Raw genomic sequence first — 17,681 nt, 5'->3', positions numbered from 1 at the left:
GTGGCTGTGAATGACAGCTGTCACTGCTGTGTCACTGCACAGTGTCTGACCCGGTTTACCTTTCTACTATAGCTCACACACATGATTTTGGATCAATTCTCTATGTCAGTGCCACCTGTGCTGTGCTTTAAGATCCAACTTTGTGCCTTTGTCATCTGTCATATGCATACAACATAACACAATATGAACTAAATCCAACACTTTGAAGTGCCATGAATGCATGTGCATTTGACAGGAAATATTCTCTTGTTTTGTTCTAAAGCAGTTTGTTTTCCTTACAACAGTGCAAAGAATGCCGGATATGTCTGCTCAGACTCTTCTCCTCAAAACAGCCTCCCAGAAGTGAAATAATTCCCGAACTCTCACCCTTGCAGCAGAGAATTTCCGTTATGTTGACGTTGGCCTTTTTCTTTAAATAACACAGGCTCTTGTTCCCAATTACTAACGCTGAAATGTAAATATACTTTAATGAGCTTCCTGCAATTCTTCCAAATGACTTCTGGGTTTGTGATGGACTTCTGATATGCTCTCATGAGAATTATCTAATGACCCTTCAGACTGACTAATCTCATGTGGGAAGCAGAACGTGTTTATTTGCATTGGACCACTTGTTGGTCATTTTTGCGCTTTGATATGCGAGTCCTGAGATCTAATAATATTTATCAGTGTAGAAGATGTTTCGGGAGGATCACAGCGAGCTCTGTTAGAAAGATTACTGAGTTTCCTGCTGGGACTGTGAAGCAAGACTGAATCATCAGGGCAGGCTTCACCATGAAGCAACAGTTCTGTATGTTCCCATTGCATTCAATCAGCGGTTATATAAAACCCAGTCAGCGAATGCTGCAGTAGCTTATGAAAAATGGAACACATTTTGTTTGTTTCTTTTTGTTTTCCATTTCAAATAGAATGGTGAGAACACTTTGCATAGAAAGAATCTCAGCGCAGGCTTGTGTTTCATCCAGAGAAAACAGCTATAGCGGATCTTTATTTATAACTAGAAGATCGCTTTGCCTTTGTGGGTTCGCTTTGATTCCTCTCCAGTGGAATCAGTCAGTCATTCCCTAGCTGTCGTTTTCCATCCATCTTTGCTATGAATAAAGGATGTTTCAGCTACAGCAATTGCTGATGTTGTACACTTCAAGGCCATTTGAAATGCTTATAATGAAATGCTTGGTTGTGCAATGCTGAATGTGTTATATTTCATGTCAGTTGAACCATACACTGAATCTAAGATTTTTACATCATTGTCTTGTTAGGGGTGCTTGCTAAGGATCATTTTTACTATATCTAAAACATTTGAACCAGCCCATAGCCTGAATATTAAATGATGTGTAAGCAGATCTACTCTGCTATGGAGTAATACTTTGAATCTTGCTAAATGTGTTGAGGAGAAATTTGTTGTAAGCGACTGGATGTGCGATATATATTAGTACCATATTTTTAAAGTTATCTGTGTTGCCCTTTACTAAATATGTAATTCTCATGCTCATTTCAGCTGTTTTTACATTTAGATTACCTTTATTAATCTAGATTACTAACTAAAGATTAGTTAATCTTTAAAAACACCAATGACTTTAGTCGGTAAGACTTTAGTTTGAGTAAGTAAGATTTATTAATGTTAATGTTACTCACCAAGGCTTCACTTATTTGATACTGTAAAAGCAGTAATATTGTGAAATGTTATTACATTTTTATATATTTAAAAATGTAATTTATTCCTGTGATGGCAAAGCATTTTCAGCAGCCATTACTTCACTCTTCATGCCACATGATCCTTCAGAAATAATTATAATATGCTGATTTAGTTCTTAAGGAATATTTCTTATTACAGTTTTGCTGCATCATATTTTTGTGGAAACCGTGATGCATTTTTTTTTGCAGGATTCTTTGATGAGTAAAAAGGTGGAAAAAAACTTCAAATAAATTTAATTTTTTTATTAAAAAATTATATATATTATTAAATTATATAAATTGTATTATATAAAAATGTATTTTACATTTTTTATTAAAAAAAGTTTTATTGTCACTTTTGATCATTTTGATTAATAAAATCCCAGTTTTGATCCTTGCTAAATAAATAAATATTTCAGAGAAAAAAAATTTTACTTGAAAAAAAAAAAATAGTACTGACCACAAACTTTTAAACAGTAGTGTACAATGGAAGGACTCGAGTCAAATCTAAGGATCAGAATATTGTAAAAACTTGGGGATGGACCAGTAATTTTTTTTACACGGGTTGATTTCCAACCCCGTAAGTACGATTTCGGAGCTCCAACACCCCCAAAACATCCCCAGACATACAAATTCAGTAGAGAATTTTTTACTACTTTTGATTGGCCATTGGGCTACTTTTGTTGCACAGACCTGGCAACCCTGCACCCAGAACACCCTAGCAACCATACAGCAACACACTAAAGCACACAATACACCTTAACATCTAATTAACAACGCCCTGGCAACCACCCTAGAATTGCACTTGCATTTTCTTCAGAAAATGTATAAAAAAATATTTTTCCTCTTTAATAAGAGTTTTGTTTTGTTTTATGTTGGAGTAACTGTTTCATATCAATGCCCACATTGTTCTTAGAGTCTTGTTTTGAGAACAGAGCTTCAAAGATCAGTAAAAAAAAAACTTAATAAACAGTGAGTGATTTTTCCAGTCTAGTTTGGATCACATGAGTTTCAGTTAACTCTGTGTCCATCTATTAATTATAATGTTTTTTTCTGAAAAACACAGCACAAAAGGGAGAATAAAATTGTGGAGTAACTGAACTGAATAAGTGAGTGTCTTTAGTGTCTGTGTGGGTCACAATCAGAGGGGGGGGGTCTGGATTTGTTTTTGAAAGAGAACGGTCCCCTCCTTCCCCCTCCCCACAACGTGAGAAAAATAAAACAAAGAGAGTAATGTGGAGTGCGACGGGCTGTCTCTTTCAGGGTCTCTGCGGTCTGTAGCCTGGATCAGGACAATGAGAGCCAGCACAACATACATACTAAACAAAAAAAAACTACAACAACAAGCTCTCTGTTTCTTTCGAGAAGAAGCATTGTTGCTTTGTTAAGACGACAAAGCGGATCACCCTTGGTCATTTGTCTTTATCCATCACACATAAGTAAAATAATTTGCAGAGCTCAAAAATGTTTGGAGATTTCCAGGCATGATATACTCTGGCTGTTTTTTGTTTTTTTATTAAACTGCTGCACAAAATCCACAGAATGAATTTTGACTTGGGGATCCCCAGGCCTTAATCTGTCTGAAAATAAACATGAATTCTCCAAAGGTCATCCAGACGGGATCCATTTGCTCTGTGTGTTGGTCTGTGTGAAATGTCAGTTACGTTTCACTGCAAACGAATTGAACCAATGAGGTGGATGGGATTTATTCCCCGATATAAGTGCAGTATTGACTATGACAGCATAGTCTTCACACTCTGTCTAATGTGAAGGTCATCTGTGTCAATGGGTGCAGGACTGTTCTTTCATTTTTGTGACTTTTCTTAGAGGAGAATTGATATAGGGGAATTCAACTTGGCATGCATAAAGACAGCAGACAGAGAAAGAGTGAGGTTGTTGGCACTGCAATCTTTTGCTGTCCCCTCACAGACAGGTCTGCCAGGGCTACACTTGGATAACCCATCATGGGTTAAGATTAGATCCATGTCCTTCGCTCCAGGGCCTGAAAGACATTGTGGTGTCAATCCTTCACTCCTCCACTAGTCTAATTCATGTGGACAACTAATACTGACAGAAATCTCTATATTCACACTGATACTTTTCACATTTTCCTACCATACACTCTTACAATGAAAATGAAGATGAAGATGACGAAGATCCTGTTTTAACTAAAGAAAGTTTTACAATCTGGTGCCACAAACAACTTTTTATCTTCTAGTTCTTAGTTTAGACCATCAATGTTTGTGTTTATAGAAGCCAATACGTTGATCAGAAAACTTATAGTGTAACATTAAAGGGTTAGTTCACCCAAAAATGTTTGGGTCATCAATTAAACATCCATCCATTCATTCCAAACCCATAAAACTGTTCATCTTCAAAACACAAATGAAGATGTAAAAAAAATATAGAGAGAGAGTTAGAAATAGAGATTTCTGATCCATTACAACACAAATTTGACACTACAAAAAAGTTCATAAAGATATTGTAAGTTACATCGTGAATATGAAAAATGGAAGCTCAAACCAGCTGCTTGTTTGAACCAATGAGGTGTGTTTTTGAGTTTCCATTTACCATATGCGATGTGCATTCTATGTATGTGCATTGATCATAAATCGGGATGGGTATCGAGAACCGCTTCCATTTTAGAACCGGTTCCAAATTTGCAAGAATTGGTGATTTGATAAGAAACGTGCATTTCAATTCTGCTGTGCACATTTTATTGTGATTTTAAACCATTAAAGCGTAAGAAGACTTGTGTAACAGTATATTGGATCCATGACCTGATAGTCATGCTGCCATCTCTACAATAACGTTAACCAAACAACAAAAGATAAAGAGAAAATTCACTCGCTGTTCTTGACTGAATAACTTTTGTAACTATATATTTGTAATGTAGCTTATATTGTATTCATAAACTACACTGTTATTTAACATTTGATTACAAATTCTGTTCCTGAATACCTGAAAATCTGAAAACACTGTTTATTTCAGTCGTATCTTCGTTCAGTTGTATTTATTTGTGCAATTGCTAATTTGTTCTTTTTTAATTACTGAGTGTTTACTTGTCTTTAATAATGCTTGAAATTTATATTAGTTAGGTTAGTTGTTTTTAAATGGTATTTTTAAACCATAGGCAAAAGTTCCTTGTGTAAGTGTTCTTTAGCCTGTTGATTTTTGCTCATGGTATTCAGCCACAATGAAATGTTTTGCAATAAGACTTAGAATAAATGTGAATGAAATCTAAGGTGTTTTTTTTTTTTACTTTATTGGAATCGAAATTAGGAATCGATAAACAGAATCGGAATCGGAATTGTTAAAATTCAAACGATACCCAACCCTAATCATATAGCATCATAGTTCTGTCATGACAACTCTCTGAGTGTTTTGCATGGTAATGGATATGACAGTGTTGATATGTTTGATCTAGGCGGAATAGATCTGCTACACTGCTGCTGCTGCAAAGCAAGTACAGGACTTACTACTGCCAATACATGATACGCTGCTGTGAACAAGAAAGATATGCTGCTGCTACAATATAGCATACATGAATAACCCATTGCAGATCTATGCAGGTGGAGCTGGGGAAGGTGGAGGGTTTCTGAAAGTCAAGTCAAGTTTATTTGTATAGCGCTTTTCACAATACAGATTGTATCAAAGCAGCTTCACAGTATTAAATTAAAATAATACAACAAAGTTTGTTTCAAGAGGAATTTATTGATTGATAAAATTTAATTAAATATCCCCAAAATATCCCCAAAATATCCCCAACTGAGCAAGCCAATGGCAACAGTGGCAAGGAACCGAAAAACTCCATCAAGTGACCTAATGGTGTCCTAAAACTCCATCAGGTGACCTAATGGAGAAAAAAAAAACCTTGGGAGAACCCAGGCTCAGTCGGGGGCCAGTTCTCCTCTGGCATTTATGAGCTAGAGGCCGGATTGTAGTTTGAACTGTAGGATTATATGAATGCCTGGAAAGTGCTTGCGAAGTATTGTGTTTATTAAGATTAAACCACTCAATTCATATGGATTTATTTTTACAATGTCTTTGAGCTGATAAAGAAGCACTGTATAGCATAATTCAAACTGAAGGTGTTATAATTTTCATGCATGCCAGACATTGGCTCATAAGCCTGTGCCTTTGAAACGGATTAACGGTGCATTATTGATAGGGCATCAGATCAAACAGAAGCTCCTCAGATCCTGACAGACTTGCCTGTTCATATTTGCGAGGGGTCTCCATGGCAACTGACTTTAAAAAGGCACTTTCTTCCTTTGCTTCAGGACTGTTTATTTTTATCTAGCTTTGCCTTTCTGAGAAACCAGATGCAGCACCTGATAAACATAAATTACAAAAGTCTTTGTGATATTGTAACTCACTCTTGGAACAACTCCATGGTGATTCTGCAATAAGTGGAATTGTATTTACAGTATAATAAAAAGGCATGTGTTAGACAAAATTTGACTTTGACTGTAAAGTTATTAGCCCCATATCAGAAACTGTATTTTTTTGTTTATTTCCACAGCCTCAGTTCACAGAGTCCCACCCACAGTCCCAAAGACTCCATCAGCCTATCAGACGTGAAGGCAGGACTGTTAGACACCTTGTCCAGGGAGAAAACTATTAAATCAGGTATTTATCCATTGCAATCAATCATCTGGACATTGATGGTCTCGTCCACGTACAACAGTCTTGATCCGTCCCTGTTTACCATTAGAGGACACGGTGAAATTGGCCCTGTGTGATCAGGCCATCGTCTCGGGGCATGATGGTCAAGCTGGTGACTGCACCTGGGAGGACAAACTGTGTGAGCAACAGGAACAGCTGGAGAAGGAGATGCAGGAGGCACGGAAAATGGTGTCCAGCCTACAGGTGACACTAACATGTATTATCACCTAATTTAGTTTGTATTGCTTTTAGAGAGCTTGTGGCTTATAACAGGTGGTTTTGTAGGCTCTCCTTCTGCACGGTTCATTACCTGAGGATGAGCAGGAGGTGACGCTTAGTCTGGGTGAGGGAGTTGAAAATGCAGAGCAGCAACTGGTACGTATCTTTATTTCTGTCACAATTGTTTTATAGCCCAAATTGGCCTCTTTTTTTCTTCCATATCCTGCATATCCCTCCCTCTTGATAATATGTGACTTCCTATGCCCCTTCCTCCCCCCATCTCTCTCGTTCTCTCCTGCTCTTTCACTAAGCTCTATCAGGGCAGATCATGTTACTCACAGTGAACTTTGCTTTGTTTGTGGGAGAGACGCAGGTATCCGTTTCTCCCCTTCTCTCCTACGATGTCTGTTTCTCTCCCAGTTCTTCTCTGTTTTCTATAAGGTTGTCGTGTGTACCAGTTCCTTCTGTGTTTAGCGTAATATGTAGGAATATATGTGGTTTTGTTCTGAAGCAGCAAAAACCCTCTGTTGTTGTGGTACAGGTTGTAATACGAAGTCGTCTGGACCAGAGCATGGAGGAGAGTCAAGATCTAAAGGTGGGCATTAGTCATATTATTATATCATTATATATACACACGTTTAATTTCTCTCTCTTTCTCAAATAACTGCATTAATAACTGCATTAGTCTGCTATCAATGGCTCAAGTCTCCGTTACTAGCTCTAAAATGACATTTTGTAATTAGCAACAGAGGCTTGGGATTAGAGGCATAAGAAATTAGTCCTACATACAAGAACATTTTAAGGACAAAAACCTGACAAAAGTCTTTATATATATTATTTTTTATACTGTATGTGAGTAATTATAATTCATTATATATATAATTATTATTAATATTATGAAATAATTATTTCTTTTTAATTAATTAATTAATTCGATTTTTTTTCTGCTGGAAACACACACTGTAATATATTACTTTTCCATCTCTGGACTGTTTTAGCATATTTTTGAATATTATTTAAATTTGTTTGACTCCTTCATGATGTAGGACAGATCATTTCATAATCACTGTGGTATTTTTCAGTTTGGTCTTCGGTTAGTTATTGATGGGCTGATCTTGTCCATTCCTGATATTTGTTAAAACTGGTCTATGATGTGAGGTTGTTTTTTTTACATGCAGAGGGAGCTATTGAGGTTCAAACAGGAGGCTCGCAACCTGCAAGGAGTGAAAGTGAGTCTTACTCATCTCCAAACCTATAAATATAAATAACACCTATAAATAATTATAGGTAATAATAGGTGATGATACCGGGTGAAACTTTTTGAGCAATGTTGCTGTCAACCAGGTGAGACACAGGGCCCACGACTGATCTAAAGTATCCAGATTGAAATTTGTTGCCCATTCTCAATGGGAAAGTGCACTGGCAACATTGCCCAAAAAGTTGCCCCCGGTATCATCACCGTCACACTTAAAAGCATAAAGCAGAGCAAGTTAGATATGTTGAGATTGATTTACCCTGTCCCGCATCATCAGGATGCTCTTCAGCAGCGTATGGCTGTGCAGGAGTCCTCAGTCCTGCAGCTCAAACAGGAACTCCTGCGCACCAGTATGGCCAAAGATGAGCTGGCAGGACAAAATGTGAGTGCATCTGTCTTTATGCTATGCATATTAAATTCTTTTCAGTTATACCATATCTGAGACCGGTTGTCAAGTATTATCTGTGTATATCTTCTCAGGCTGAGCTACAGAGGAAGCTAGAGGAGAGGAGCAGACTTCTCAGCGAATATAAGGCATTTTCTTCTTTTTTTTTTCTTTTTTTTTGTGATATGAAAAAATATAATCATGTTTATTACAAAAATGTACCATAATATATGGTATTTATTCAAATTCTACTAATTCCACTGTTTTTGATTGTTTTTATATACATTATAGTGTTTTCTATTTTTATTTGTGATATATATAGTGTAAATTCATCTGTTTAATGTTGTCATCTTAATTTAGATCTTCTGTTTTTATCTGGTAATTATACATTTAGAAAGAAATTATCAAAAAACTGTAACTTTTGCTTTTTTTTCACCCCTCAAATATCTTCAGTCTTGTTACTACTTTTGATTAGTAACTTATAGTGTAAGGCTAACTACTTTTTCAAAAGAGTAAACTGACTGTACATTATGAGTAGCTTGCAGCTTTCCTTCATATCAAAATATGCTATTTCTATAAAAGATATAAAAGATGCTGATCATACAGCTTTTCTAATTAAACCACATATATAATGCATTTAAACACACTGTCTTTGTGCTGCACAGAAAGAACTGGGCCAAAAAGATCGACTTCTGCAGCAGCAACAGCAGAAGCTGGATGAGGCACTGCGCAAGCTGACAGACAGCAGCAGCCAGCAGGTACGTGTCTGCAGACTGAAGGAGAACTGCATGATGGGAATGGAAATGCAGAATAGTTACTGCTTTCCTAACAGAGGCAGAGATGGATAAGATGGGATAGTGTTATAATTTAACATCATAAACCTTTGTCTCTCCAAGCGTTGTCATAATCACGGCTTGACAAAAAGGACAGTGCATTACCAGTGTGAGAAAGGTTCGGGCTAGTTGATGGAACCAACACACATGGCCAAGTTAATTCAGTTTGCACATGCATAGAGCTTCTGTTAAGCAAACAAACACAAAAAGAGTGAGGGGGTGAAACAGAGAACCTGTTCTTACTTCTAAAAACAGCTTGAGACATGTTTTTGAAATCTGAACTAAAGGTGTGAAACACGATGCAACAGCTCAAAGTTGTTGTTCCTGTGTGAAAAAAGTCCTCCTTATAGATGGTATGAAGACCAGGTCATTTGTTTATGACTTTATGCATTTATGTCAGTGTACAGCTATTATTGCAAATTAATGTTTAATTTAAAAAAAAAATATTTACAAGTTTTGCTTCAAACTAGCTTTTTTTTCTACATTTGTTTCATTCATAAAGTAATATTAATGTCAAATATATAAAATGCTAAATATATAATGTACAAAACAAAATATATAATGAACATTAGTCTAATATGATTTTATTTGTAAATGTAGGTTAAATGTACAGGAAATGAGAAAAAAATATATTTTTTTTTTGCTATCAAAAATGCCACAAGGGCAAGTACCAGAAATTTTTTTTTGTCTAATTTATAAAGTAATGTTACTGTGTAAAGCTATGATGTAAAAAAATATAAATATATAATAAAAAATATATGATGAAAATACTTTTAATATTTTTCTAGTTGTACTATGAATGTTAAATGCACAGAATAATGATTTTGAAACTTAAAAATATGCAGCTGAAAAATTGTAACGTTTTCTTTTTTGCAAGTGAAAATGTCACCAGGGCAAGTACCAGCCTAAACAGCCCAGCATTAAAAAAATCCTTTTGGTTGAGCCCTAATGATTATTAACCTGTTTCCCTCATTATGTAGCTGAAGACTCCTGCACTTGTTTTTGTAGGACGATTGTGTGTGAAAGAGAATGTCTCTGTGTTTCTCAGACTTGCCTCGCAGAGGGAGCTAGAGCACAAGGAGAGTATTAGTAGTGGGAAGTTCAGATCATTTTACTGACTCGGATCTTTGAATCTCGTTCAGCAAAATGAATGAATCTTTTTTCGAGTCATTTCGTTCATTTCAGCAGAATATAATTAAAATATCATGTTAAATAGACCAACACATCTAGTACTTACGAAAATGTTGATTACATTTGAAAAAATAAAAATAAACTTGCAGCCAAAGCCAAATTATAAGAAACCGAAATGTTTAATTAATTGATTAGTTGGGTCTTAAAGGGGGAGGGTCTTATGTCGGGGTTGAATATGATTTCACTTTTCTAACTTTAGTTAGTGTGTAATGTTGCTGTTTGAGCATAAAAAACATCTGCAAAGTTACGATGCTCTAAGTTCAAAGCAAAGGGAGATATTTGCTTTTAAAGAAATAACTTTTTAAGGACTACAACAAACGGCTGGTAGGAACTACACAAGCTTCCTCCTGGGTTGGTGACATCACTAACCCTAAAATGTACATAAACCTGCCCCCGGGAATGCGATTTATAGATTATCAAGACAGAATATGCTAATCAATGACTAGAAGATAACTACACATCAGATACAAAAATTCATCAACTAACCATTCAGAAATGTTGTCTACATATTGTCACTTCACTAGAGTCTCTCCATCTTTGTCTGACTCCGGTTTAAAAGGCTAAAAGTTTTAGAAATTTTCAGTGCATGTCTGTTTGAGGTAAAAAAGGACAGGAGCTCTTGAAGCTCCGCCCTCTGTGCCGGGAGCAGCAGCTCATTTGCATTTAAAGGAACAGACACAAAAACGATGCGTTTTTGCTCACCCTCAAAAAGTGACAACTTTAACATGCTATATAAAAATATCTGTGGGGTATTTTGAGTTGAAACTTCACATACACACTCTGGGGACATCAGAGACTTATTTTACATCTTGTGAAAAGGGCATTATACCACCCCTTTAAGTTCAGGCTAATGCAGTCTGTTAGTTCACCTCACCTCCTGATCCAAGACGTTATTTCTTTTGCAACTTCAAATTTAGTTCCCCGCCTCTCGTGTCTGTCTTCGGGTTCGAACTTCGAGATGTTACGTTAGTTCAGTCGACTCGTCAGTGTCTGATCTGGGCCGTGTGACACAGCCACATATATGCATTTGAACGCATTTGAATGCACTGCAGTACCAGTCCGGAAACAGAAATGATTAGTTCATCTCTCAAGTCTCGAGTCTTCCGTTCGAGTCTTTCGTTCTTCCTGTCAGTCCCATAGAGACACTATATATATATATATATCTGTGATCTAATCTAATAATAACAACTATAATAATAATAAAAACACACCACAGATGCACAAGAAACATTTAACAATAAAAAAGAGGGACAGGGACAATAACAAGATGGAACTTTTTTTATTTTTCAGATTATGTTTATTGCACATATATTTTGATAATTTTATGTTAATTCCTATATATAAAACAAAATACATTCAGACACAGTCAAAGATACAAATCTAATAATGTTGTATTTGTAGCGAGATGCCAGCGGTCAAGTGACAAAAGAACGAAGGACTCAGTCCCAAAAGACTCGAAAGATGAACTTATCATTTCTGTTTCATGTACAGAACCTGTGGGATGTTGCACGCATGCGCGGTCAACACAAAATGAACGAATCAGTCTCTGAGACAACTCGGTAGTCCCGAGTCATATTAAAGATTCGTTCAAAATGAACAAATCGTTCATGAACGACACATCACTAGAGAGTATTGTCAAAGAGTTAATGAGCAATGAGACAGAGGTAACACACCTATACATATTGGACTGTTTTCCCCACGGCTGTTTGTTTTCACACATTGCAGAGTATGTTTAGTGCTTCCATTTAATCATTAAAGTTTCAAGTAAAGACTTGTCTTATGTTTCAGCTTCCTGGCTCGCAAAACAACGGCTACTCACACCCACCGGTCACAACATCAAAACCTCACCATGGGGTAAATAAGCCTAAAGCCTTTTCTCAGTGATATTATATTATATCTATAGAGATCTATGTAATTGTGTCTCTTGTAGGCCAAGGAGCTGCAGTTAGTAAGAGATGCTCTGCGTAGTCTGAGGAACAGCTTTGGAGGTCACAACCCTCAGCATCACACTCTGGACACGCTTGAGCAAGGTGTGGCCAGCCTGATGGATCGCCTCTGTGACCTGGAAACACGCCACAAACAGGAGAGGACGGTACGAGGAATGTTTGGCACCCGATCTACATTGCCCCAGAATTCTTTCTTCTAAAATCAATCTGTTCCTTTGTAGATCCGAGGCAAATCTCCAGGACATAAAGCATCTCACTCAGATGGAGACTCCTGGCCTCCTACTTCAAGTAAGAATACATCCTAATCCCAAAACAGGAAATGACAGGACTAGGAGGAACAATGTGAATTTGAGCGTTTAGTTTAGTCATGAGTCCTTATTTCAAAAGTCAGTGATCACAGATTAGGCATTAGAATTAATACAGTTACTTACATGTTGTGGCATTTCTGTCGGGTCCATATCTTTCTGTAAAAGCCTGACGGGTTTACCAAAGAATCCACAGTGAAATGTACTGAACAAACATTCGAAAATAAATTGCCACATTCCTAATATTAGGATCACTTGAAAGGTCATTTTATCTTTAGTCCAAAGTAATCCTGTTGTAGCAATTATTATATAACATGTGAGTGAGCGTGACTAAAGAAGCAATGATGCAGAAGTAGACGTTGATTTGACAGTGGAGGCAGTCTTGTGCTGATGAATTCATCTCTATTATGTAATAAAAACTGGGATGTACAAAACGAGTTGCTTTTCCAGCTTGGCAATTAAAAACTGTTTTTGTACTAACATGGACATTTGGAGTTCTGAAACTTACAATAGCACAATGACCTCTTATAGGTCAAAAAATCTGGGGAAATTAGTTTTTTTCAATTCATGACCCCTTATTTGTACTAGTGTAGGTATATTGGTGCATATTTAAAACACCTCTAAAGTGAAGAATGTCCTCTGTTCAATTACAGAAATTGCTCATTCTCACAGCAGCCCTGCGCTAAACTCATCAGCGTGCACCAAAGTCCTGTACTTTACTGACCGCTCACTCACGCCATTCATGATCAACATCGCCAAGAGGTCAGTCAGACTCTTTGTTACACATATATTTTTGCTTGAGTGGGTCTCTAGTCTTAAATCTCTATAATGCAGTATACTTTAGGTATGTGCTATGAAACTTTCCATTGTCTTATGTCGTCAGGCTGGGGGAGGTCACCTTGCGAGACTTCAAGGATGCCGTAGATCGAGAAGGCAATTATCGGTACCATTTTAAAGCACTGGATCCAGAGTTTGGCACTGTGAAGGAAGAGGTAATGCCACATAATCAATCAACAGGATATATTCTCTCTATATTCAAGCATCTAAATCAGTGGTTCTCAACCAGGGGGCCTCAGAAAACTTTCAAGGCACAGTACACACAGTTCACAGACACAATCACAGACATGATGACTTAAAAATTATCTAAATAATATATTATTATTAATAATATAAGTAAAATTATAAAATATATCAATAATTTTAATATAAATGATGTAAACTGAAACTGTTTCTTTTTTCCCCTCAATGCATAATATATTATTAACAGAATTATAACAATATTTATTCAAAGGAGATGTAAATTAATGAACCACAATTCATTTTGGGATTCCAGAAAGTTCAATATAAACACTATTGTTTTTTATTGAAGAACACACACTTTGTGAAACTTTCTGGAATCACAAAATGAATTGTGGGTAATGGGCAGGCTTGGGAGGGTTACTTTAAAAATGTATTCCGTTACAGTTACAAATTACTTCATAAAAAAAGTATTCAGTAACGTAATCCAAGTACTATAATATGAAAGTAATGTAACTGATTACTTTTGGATTACTTCAAGGTCACATATATAAATAAAGTCAAGCAAGAAGAAATATTATAAATAAAATAAAACAATTTTTTTTTTTTTTTAAGAATTTGGTCCAGTGTACAATATTTGCTAAATATACACACAGGCCTGAATATATATTTATGTAAAGGGCTATACAGACATCTAGTGGCTAATGTATGGTATTACAGATTATTTTGTTTTATTTGTAACAAATTTTTAACAAAAAAATAAAAACACAACATTTAAAATTTTTACACAATCTACATATTTGTTTATTTTAAAATAGGCCTACATGTTGACTAAAGCCGTGATCTTTCTTAATTTGCCTTACTGAACTTGGGGCGTTGGCAGTGGGAGTTCCCCTACGTTACCTAGACAGCGAACATCCCGTTTAGTGAGAAGAGATTAAGAAAGGACATTTTGGGTACTAAAAAAACTACTCTCCTAATTTCTACAAAATAGCAACAGAATTTCCATGAATTAAAAGCGATTTTACCGGCAGGCAGCATCGTTTCTACTAGCAGCAGTGATTCAATCTGCGTCTGAGGAGATTGTAGAAAGCTGTTATTTGCACATGCACCAGCGGGTGGCACACGTGAGTCATTACTGGCAACAGAACCAGGAACTACTGTATAATCAAGCAGCGCTTAATATAGTGTTATTATGCCAAAATACTTATTTATTTAGTTTTAAATGAAACCATTGTAATCCTGAAAGTATTCCCCCTTTTTTCAAAATGTAACTATAATCTGATTACTACGTTTTTTGACGTAACTGTAACGGATTACAGTTACTGGATTTTTGTATCCTGATTACATAACGCCGTTACATGTATTCCGTTACTCCCCAACCCTGGTAATGGGCAAGTGATTTCTGAGAAACACTGTTAATATTTGAAATCAACACCCAAACAAACACAGTCCTCCCTCAATTGCTTCACCCTCAAAATAATGAACACTATGCAACACAGGAAACCACCAGCTGGCACATCAGACAGCTTGTGCTAGGATAGATGACTCAGATTTAACAACAGCATACAACAACATTTCTTAGATCTATAAAATGGCACAAAAAAACAATTTTACTCACTTATGAGCAGAAACAAAGCAAAAGTCTGTTTTCAGACTTTAAAATGACTGTCTAAGAGCCATGTGACTGTCATGTTTGCATGCCTCGCTGACAGGACCAAACTTCCCCTGTACGTGATTTTAAAACATAAGACGATACCCAGATTTCAAAAGTAGACAAACAAGATTTGGTAGGTTACATGGTTTTCACTATGAGATGATAGCCTAATTGTTATTTAATTCAGATGGGCTACAGGTTATTTTTATGGTATTCCAAAAAAAAAATGTATTAATGTGATCTTTGTTACATTTTACTAGTATTTACCATACTTTCAATACAAAAATTTAAATATGACAAATATGCAGTATGAAAATTATTTTCAAATGAAAGCATTTTCTTTATCAAAAGCCTTTTTTCAAAAGGTACATCTTGGTACATCACAAAAGGTACATCTTGAAAAAAAAAGGTGGGGGGGGGGATGGGTTGTCTTATATTCGGAGCTAAATTGTATATTCCTCTGACCTTTTCCTCTTTGGTAATATATCTCAGCCATCTTTCTTCTATAGTTTTTTTCGACAAATATCCCGCTTGCTCACTCTCTCTCTCCTGTCCCATCATGAGTTTATACACCGCCTACTGCTGATTGGCTACAAGTGTGTTTTGGTGCTCCGTGGATCGGTTCGATCCACTCCTATTTACACAGCCAGGACTATGTACAAACACCTTTTTTTCAGCACAGAACATCTAACAAATATTCACAAAATTGTTTGTTTAGGTGTTTTTAACGCTGTTTAAAATATTACATTTTCAACAGCATTTCTCAGAAATCGCTTATTGCACCTTTAAATGATTTATATCAACATTTCCCGTTTCTGTAAAAAATATATTAAAATATGTTTTGACTGTACAGTCAAAAAGGCTGAGAACCACTGATTTAAATTAAATTAATTAATTAAAAACATTTAATTAAAATGTTACATATATTGTATAAAGAGAAAGTAATGGAGATTACTGGCTTCTCAGGTTTTCCAGGATGATGCAGTGGTGCCTGGCTGGGAAGGGAAGATCGTGGCCTGGGTAGAGGAGGATCATGGGCAAATAGGGTACTGCGTGCACTTACACAGCTGGCATCCACATCTGTTTCTCACCATTTTAAGCTCACTCTCTCTTTCTTTCCTCCACAGGACCTAACATGCGTCTGCAAGAATCTGTCAAAGGAAATAAAGTGCCAAAAATGAAATAACATTGATTTGTAACTTAAGTGTACAGAGATTGGAATTCTCTTCAGTGCCCTAAGAAAGTCCCACCCACTTTTTACTCAATCCTGCATGAGCTGAACAGCAGAATGAACCTGAAAGGACATAGAGGAACATCTGAAGGATCACCAAATGGAGAAAGTCCCCCATCTTGTGTCCTGTCCAGACCGGTAGTAATACACGCATATAACTTTACAGAGGATGGGAGAAAAGCATTTCTGATCTGTTTTAAAGGTCTTGCCATAGAACAGACACCCATTCCAGCAAATGCTTGATGAGCAGACGCAAGGAGCCTTTTGTTTGTTACTGTAATGACACACTGGATTTCTCAATTTACCTACTTTAAAGTAGGTTCTGCCAGAGTACTTTTTTGTTTTATTTCGTTTAACCAAAATTGATATAATTTTGCTGTGGAAAGAGACAAGTAGAGAATCTTGACTGTCAAGAGTACTTGAGTGAATGTGTTGTGAATCTTAAGAAAGAATAGCAGGACAAATATGTGTGAGTATAGAGTGGAAAAGAGTTTAAAGCCTGTAGTTGCCTCGCTTTTTTTATCTTTGAGAAAGACTTTCCCTAAAACATATGTTAGACACATTCCAAGGACCAAAGCATTTTGCTTGTTTGATATATGATCTTACGATATCATTCAGTATGCCGTTTTAAAGAGCCCTCTGTCAGTAACATTCACACAGGCGATGAAGGCTTTTTTGTATGAATGTCTTTTGAGAGTTTGAACTGAAGATTTGACTGTATGGCATAAATGTGAGATTACTATTCATGATTTTGACACCATATATAAATGTAGTTCATATAATTTGCAAGAAAGCGCTTTCTGATTATTGCAGGCTTTCAAATGTAATTTAGAAACTACGAGATGTGCTGTTCAACTGCACTGATTTGAGTTTACAGGAAAGTGCCTGGAATCTGCTACAAGAGAGAGGTGACCGAGTTTGCCTTTTGTATTTTTGTTCTGTTTTATATTTATGTAAATATGTTTATATCTGAGAGACAGAGCGAGGCATAGTGCCTTTACACTGTATAAATGATGTCCTATAAATACTGAATAATATTTTAAAGATATGAAAATGTCTCCTTTGTTTCCAAAAAAAGGATATAATTACTTTCATCAGAGAAGCCTGTTGATAACAAGAACCGCGTTCATTCACAAAGGATGGTTATACAAGCAGCATATGCTTTACTGAAATTCTGCTTTTACCCTCCCGATTACTGCTGTTTGCATTTCTGGTTGAAGAAGATTGTTATTTGGTTTGCAAATAAACAGTTTGAAGCAGAATACACTATGTATGTGTTTTTATTAAATAAATGTTATTTTTA

General features: G+C 36.2%; 1 protein-coding gene across 5 annotated transcripts in view; it reads left to right on the top strand.

The window, feature by feature from the left end:
- Positions 1 to 17,640, top strand: part of dixdc1b (DIX domain containing 1b) — a 31,921-nt gene extending 14,281 nt beyond the window's left edge. For 4 of the 5 annotated variants that reach the window (XM_082141137.1, XM_082141135.1, XM_082141136.1 and 1 more), the window contains exons 6-19: positions 6,197 to 6,303; positions 6,389 to 6,543; positions 6,625 to 6,714; positions 7,100 to 7,153; positions 7,737 to 7,787; positions 8,091 to 8,195; positions 8,294 to 8,347; positions 8,864 to 8,956; positions 12,011 to 12,076; positions 12,153 to 12,314; positions 12,390 to 12,456; positions 13,127 to 13,235; positions 13,357 to 13,465; positions 16,114 to 17,640. In XM_082141137.1, coding sequence (XP_081997263.1) covers positions 6,197 to 6,303; positions 6,389 to 6,543; positions 6,625 to 6,714; positions 7,100 to 7,153; positions 7,737 to 7,787; positions 8,091 to 8,195; positions 8,294 to 8,347; positions 8,864 to 8,956; positions 12,011 to 12,076; positions 12,153 to 12,314; positions 12,390 to 12,456; positions 13,127 to 13,235; positions 13,357 to 13,465; positions 16,114 to 16,281 — 1,390 coding nt within the window. In that variant the 3' untranslated portion in view covers positions 16,282 to 17,640. The remainder of the gene's footprint in view (positions 1 to 6,196; positions 6,304 to 6,388; positions 6,544 to 6,624; positions 6,715 to 7,099; positions 7,154 to 7,736; positions 7,788 to 8,090; positions 8,196 to 8,293; positions 8,348 to 8,863; positions 8,957 to 12,010; positions 12,077 to 12,152; positions 12,315 to 12,389; positions 12,457 to 13,126; positions 13,236 to 13,356; positions 13,466 to 16,113) is intronic. The other variant, XM_082141138.1, reaches the window with a different exon arrangement.
- The last annotated feature ends 41 nt before the right edge of the window (positions 17,641 to 17,681 follow it).

The sequence above is a fragment of the Leuciscus leuciscus genome (assembly GCF_965113295.1).
Source record: "Leuciscus leuciscus genome assembly, chromosome: 16".
Lineage (NCBI taxonomy): Eukaryota > Metazoa > Chordata > Actinopteri > Cypriniformes > Leuciscidae > Leuciscus > Leuciscus leuciscus.
This window is presented reverse-complemented; position numbering and strand designations above follow the sequence as displayed.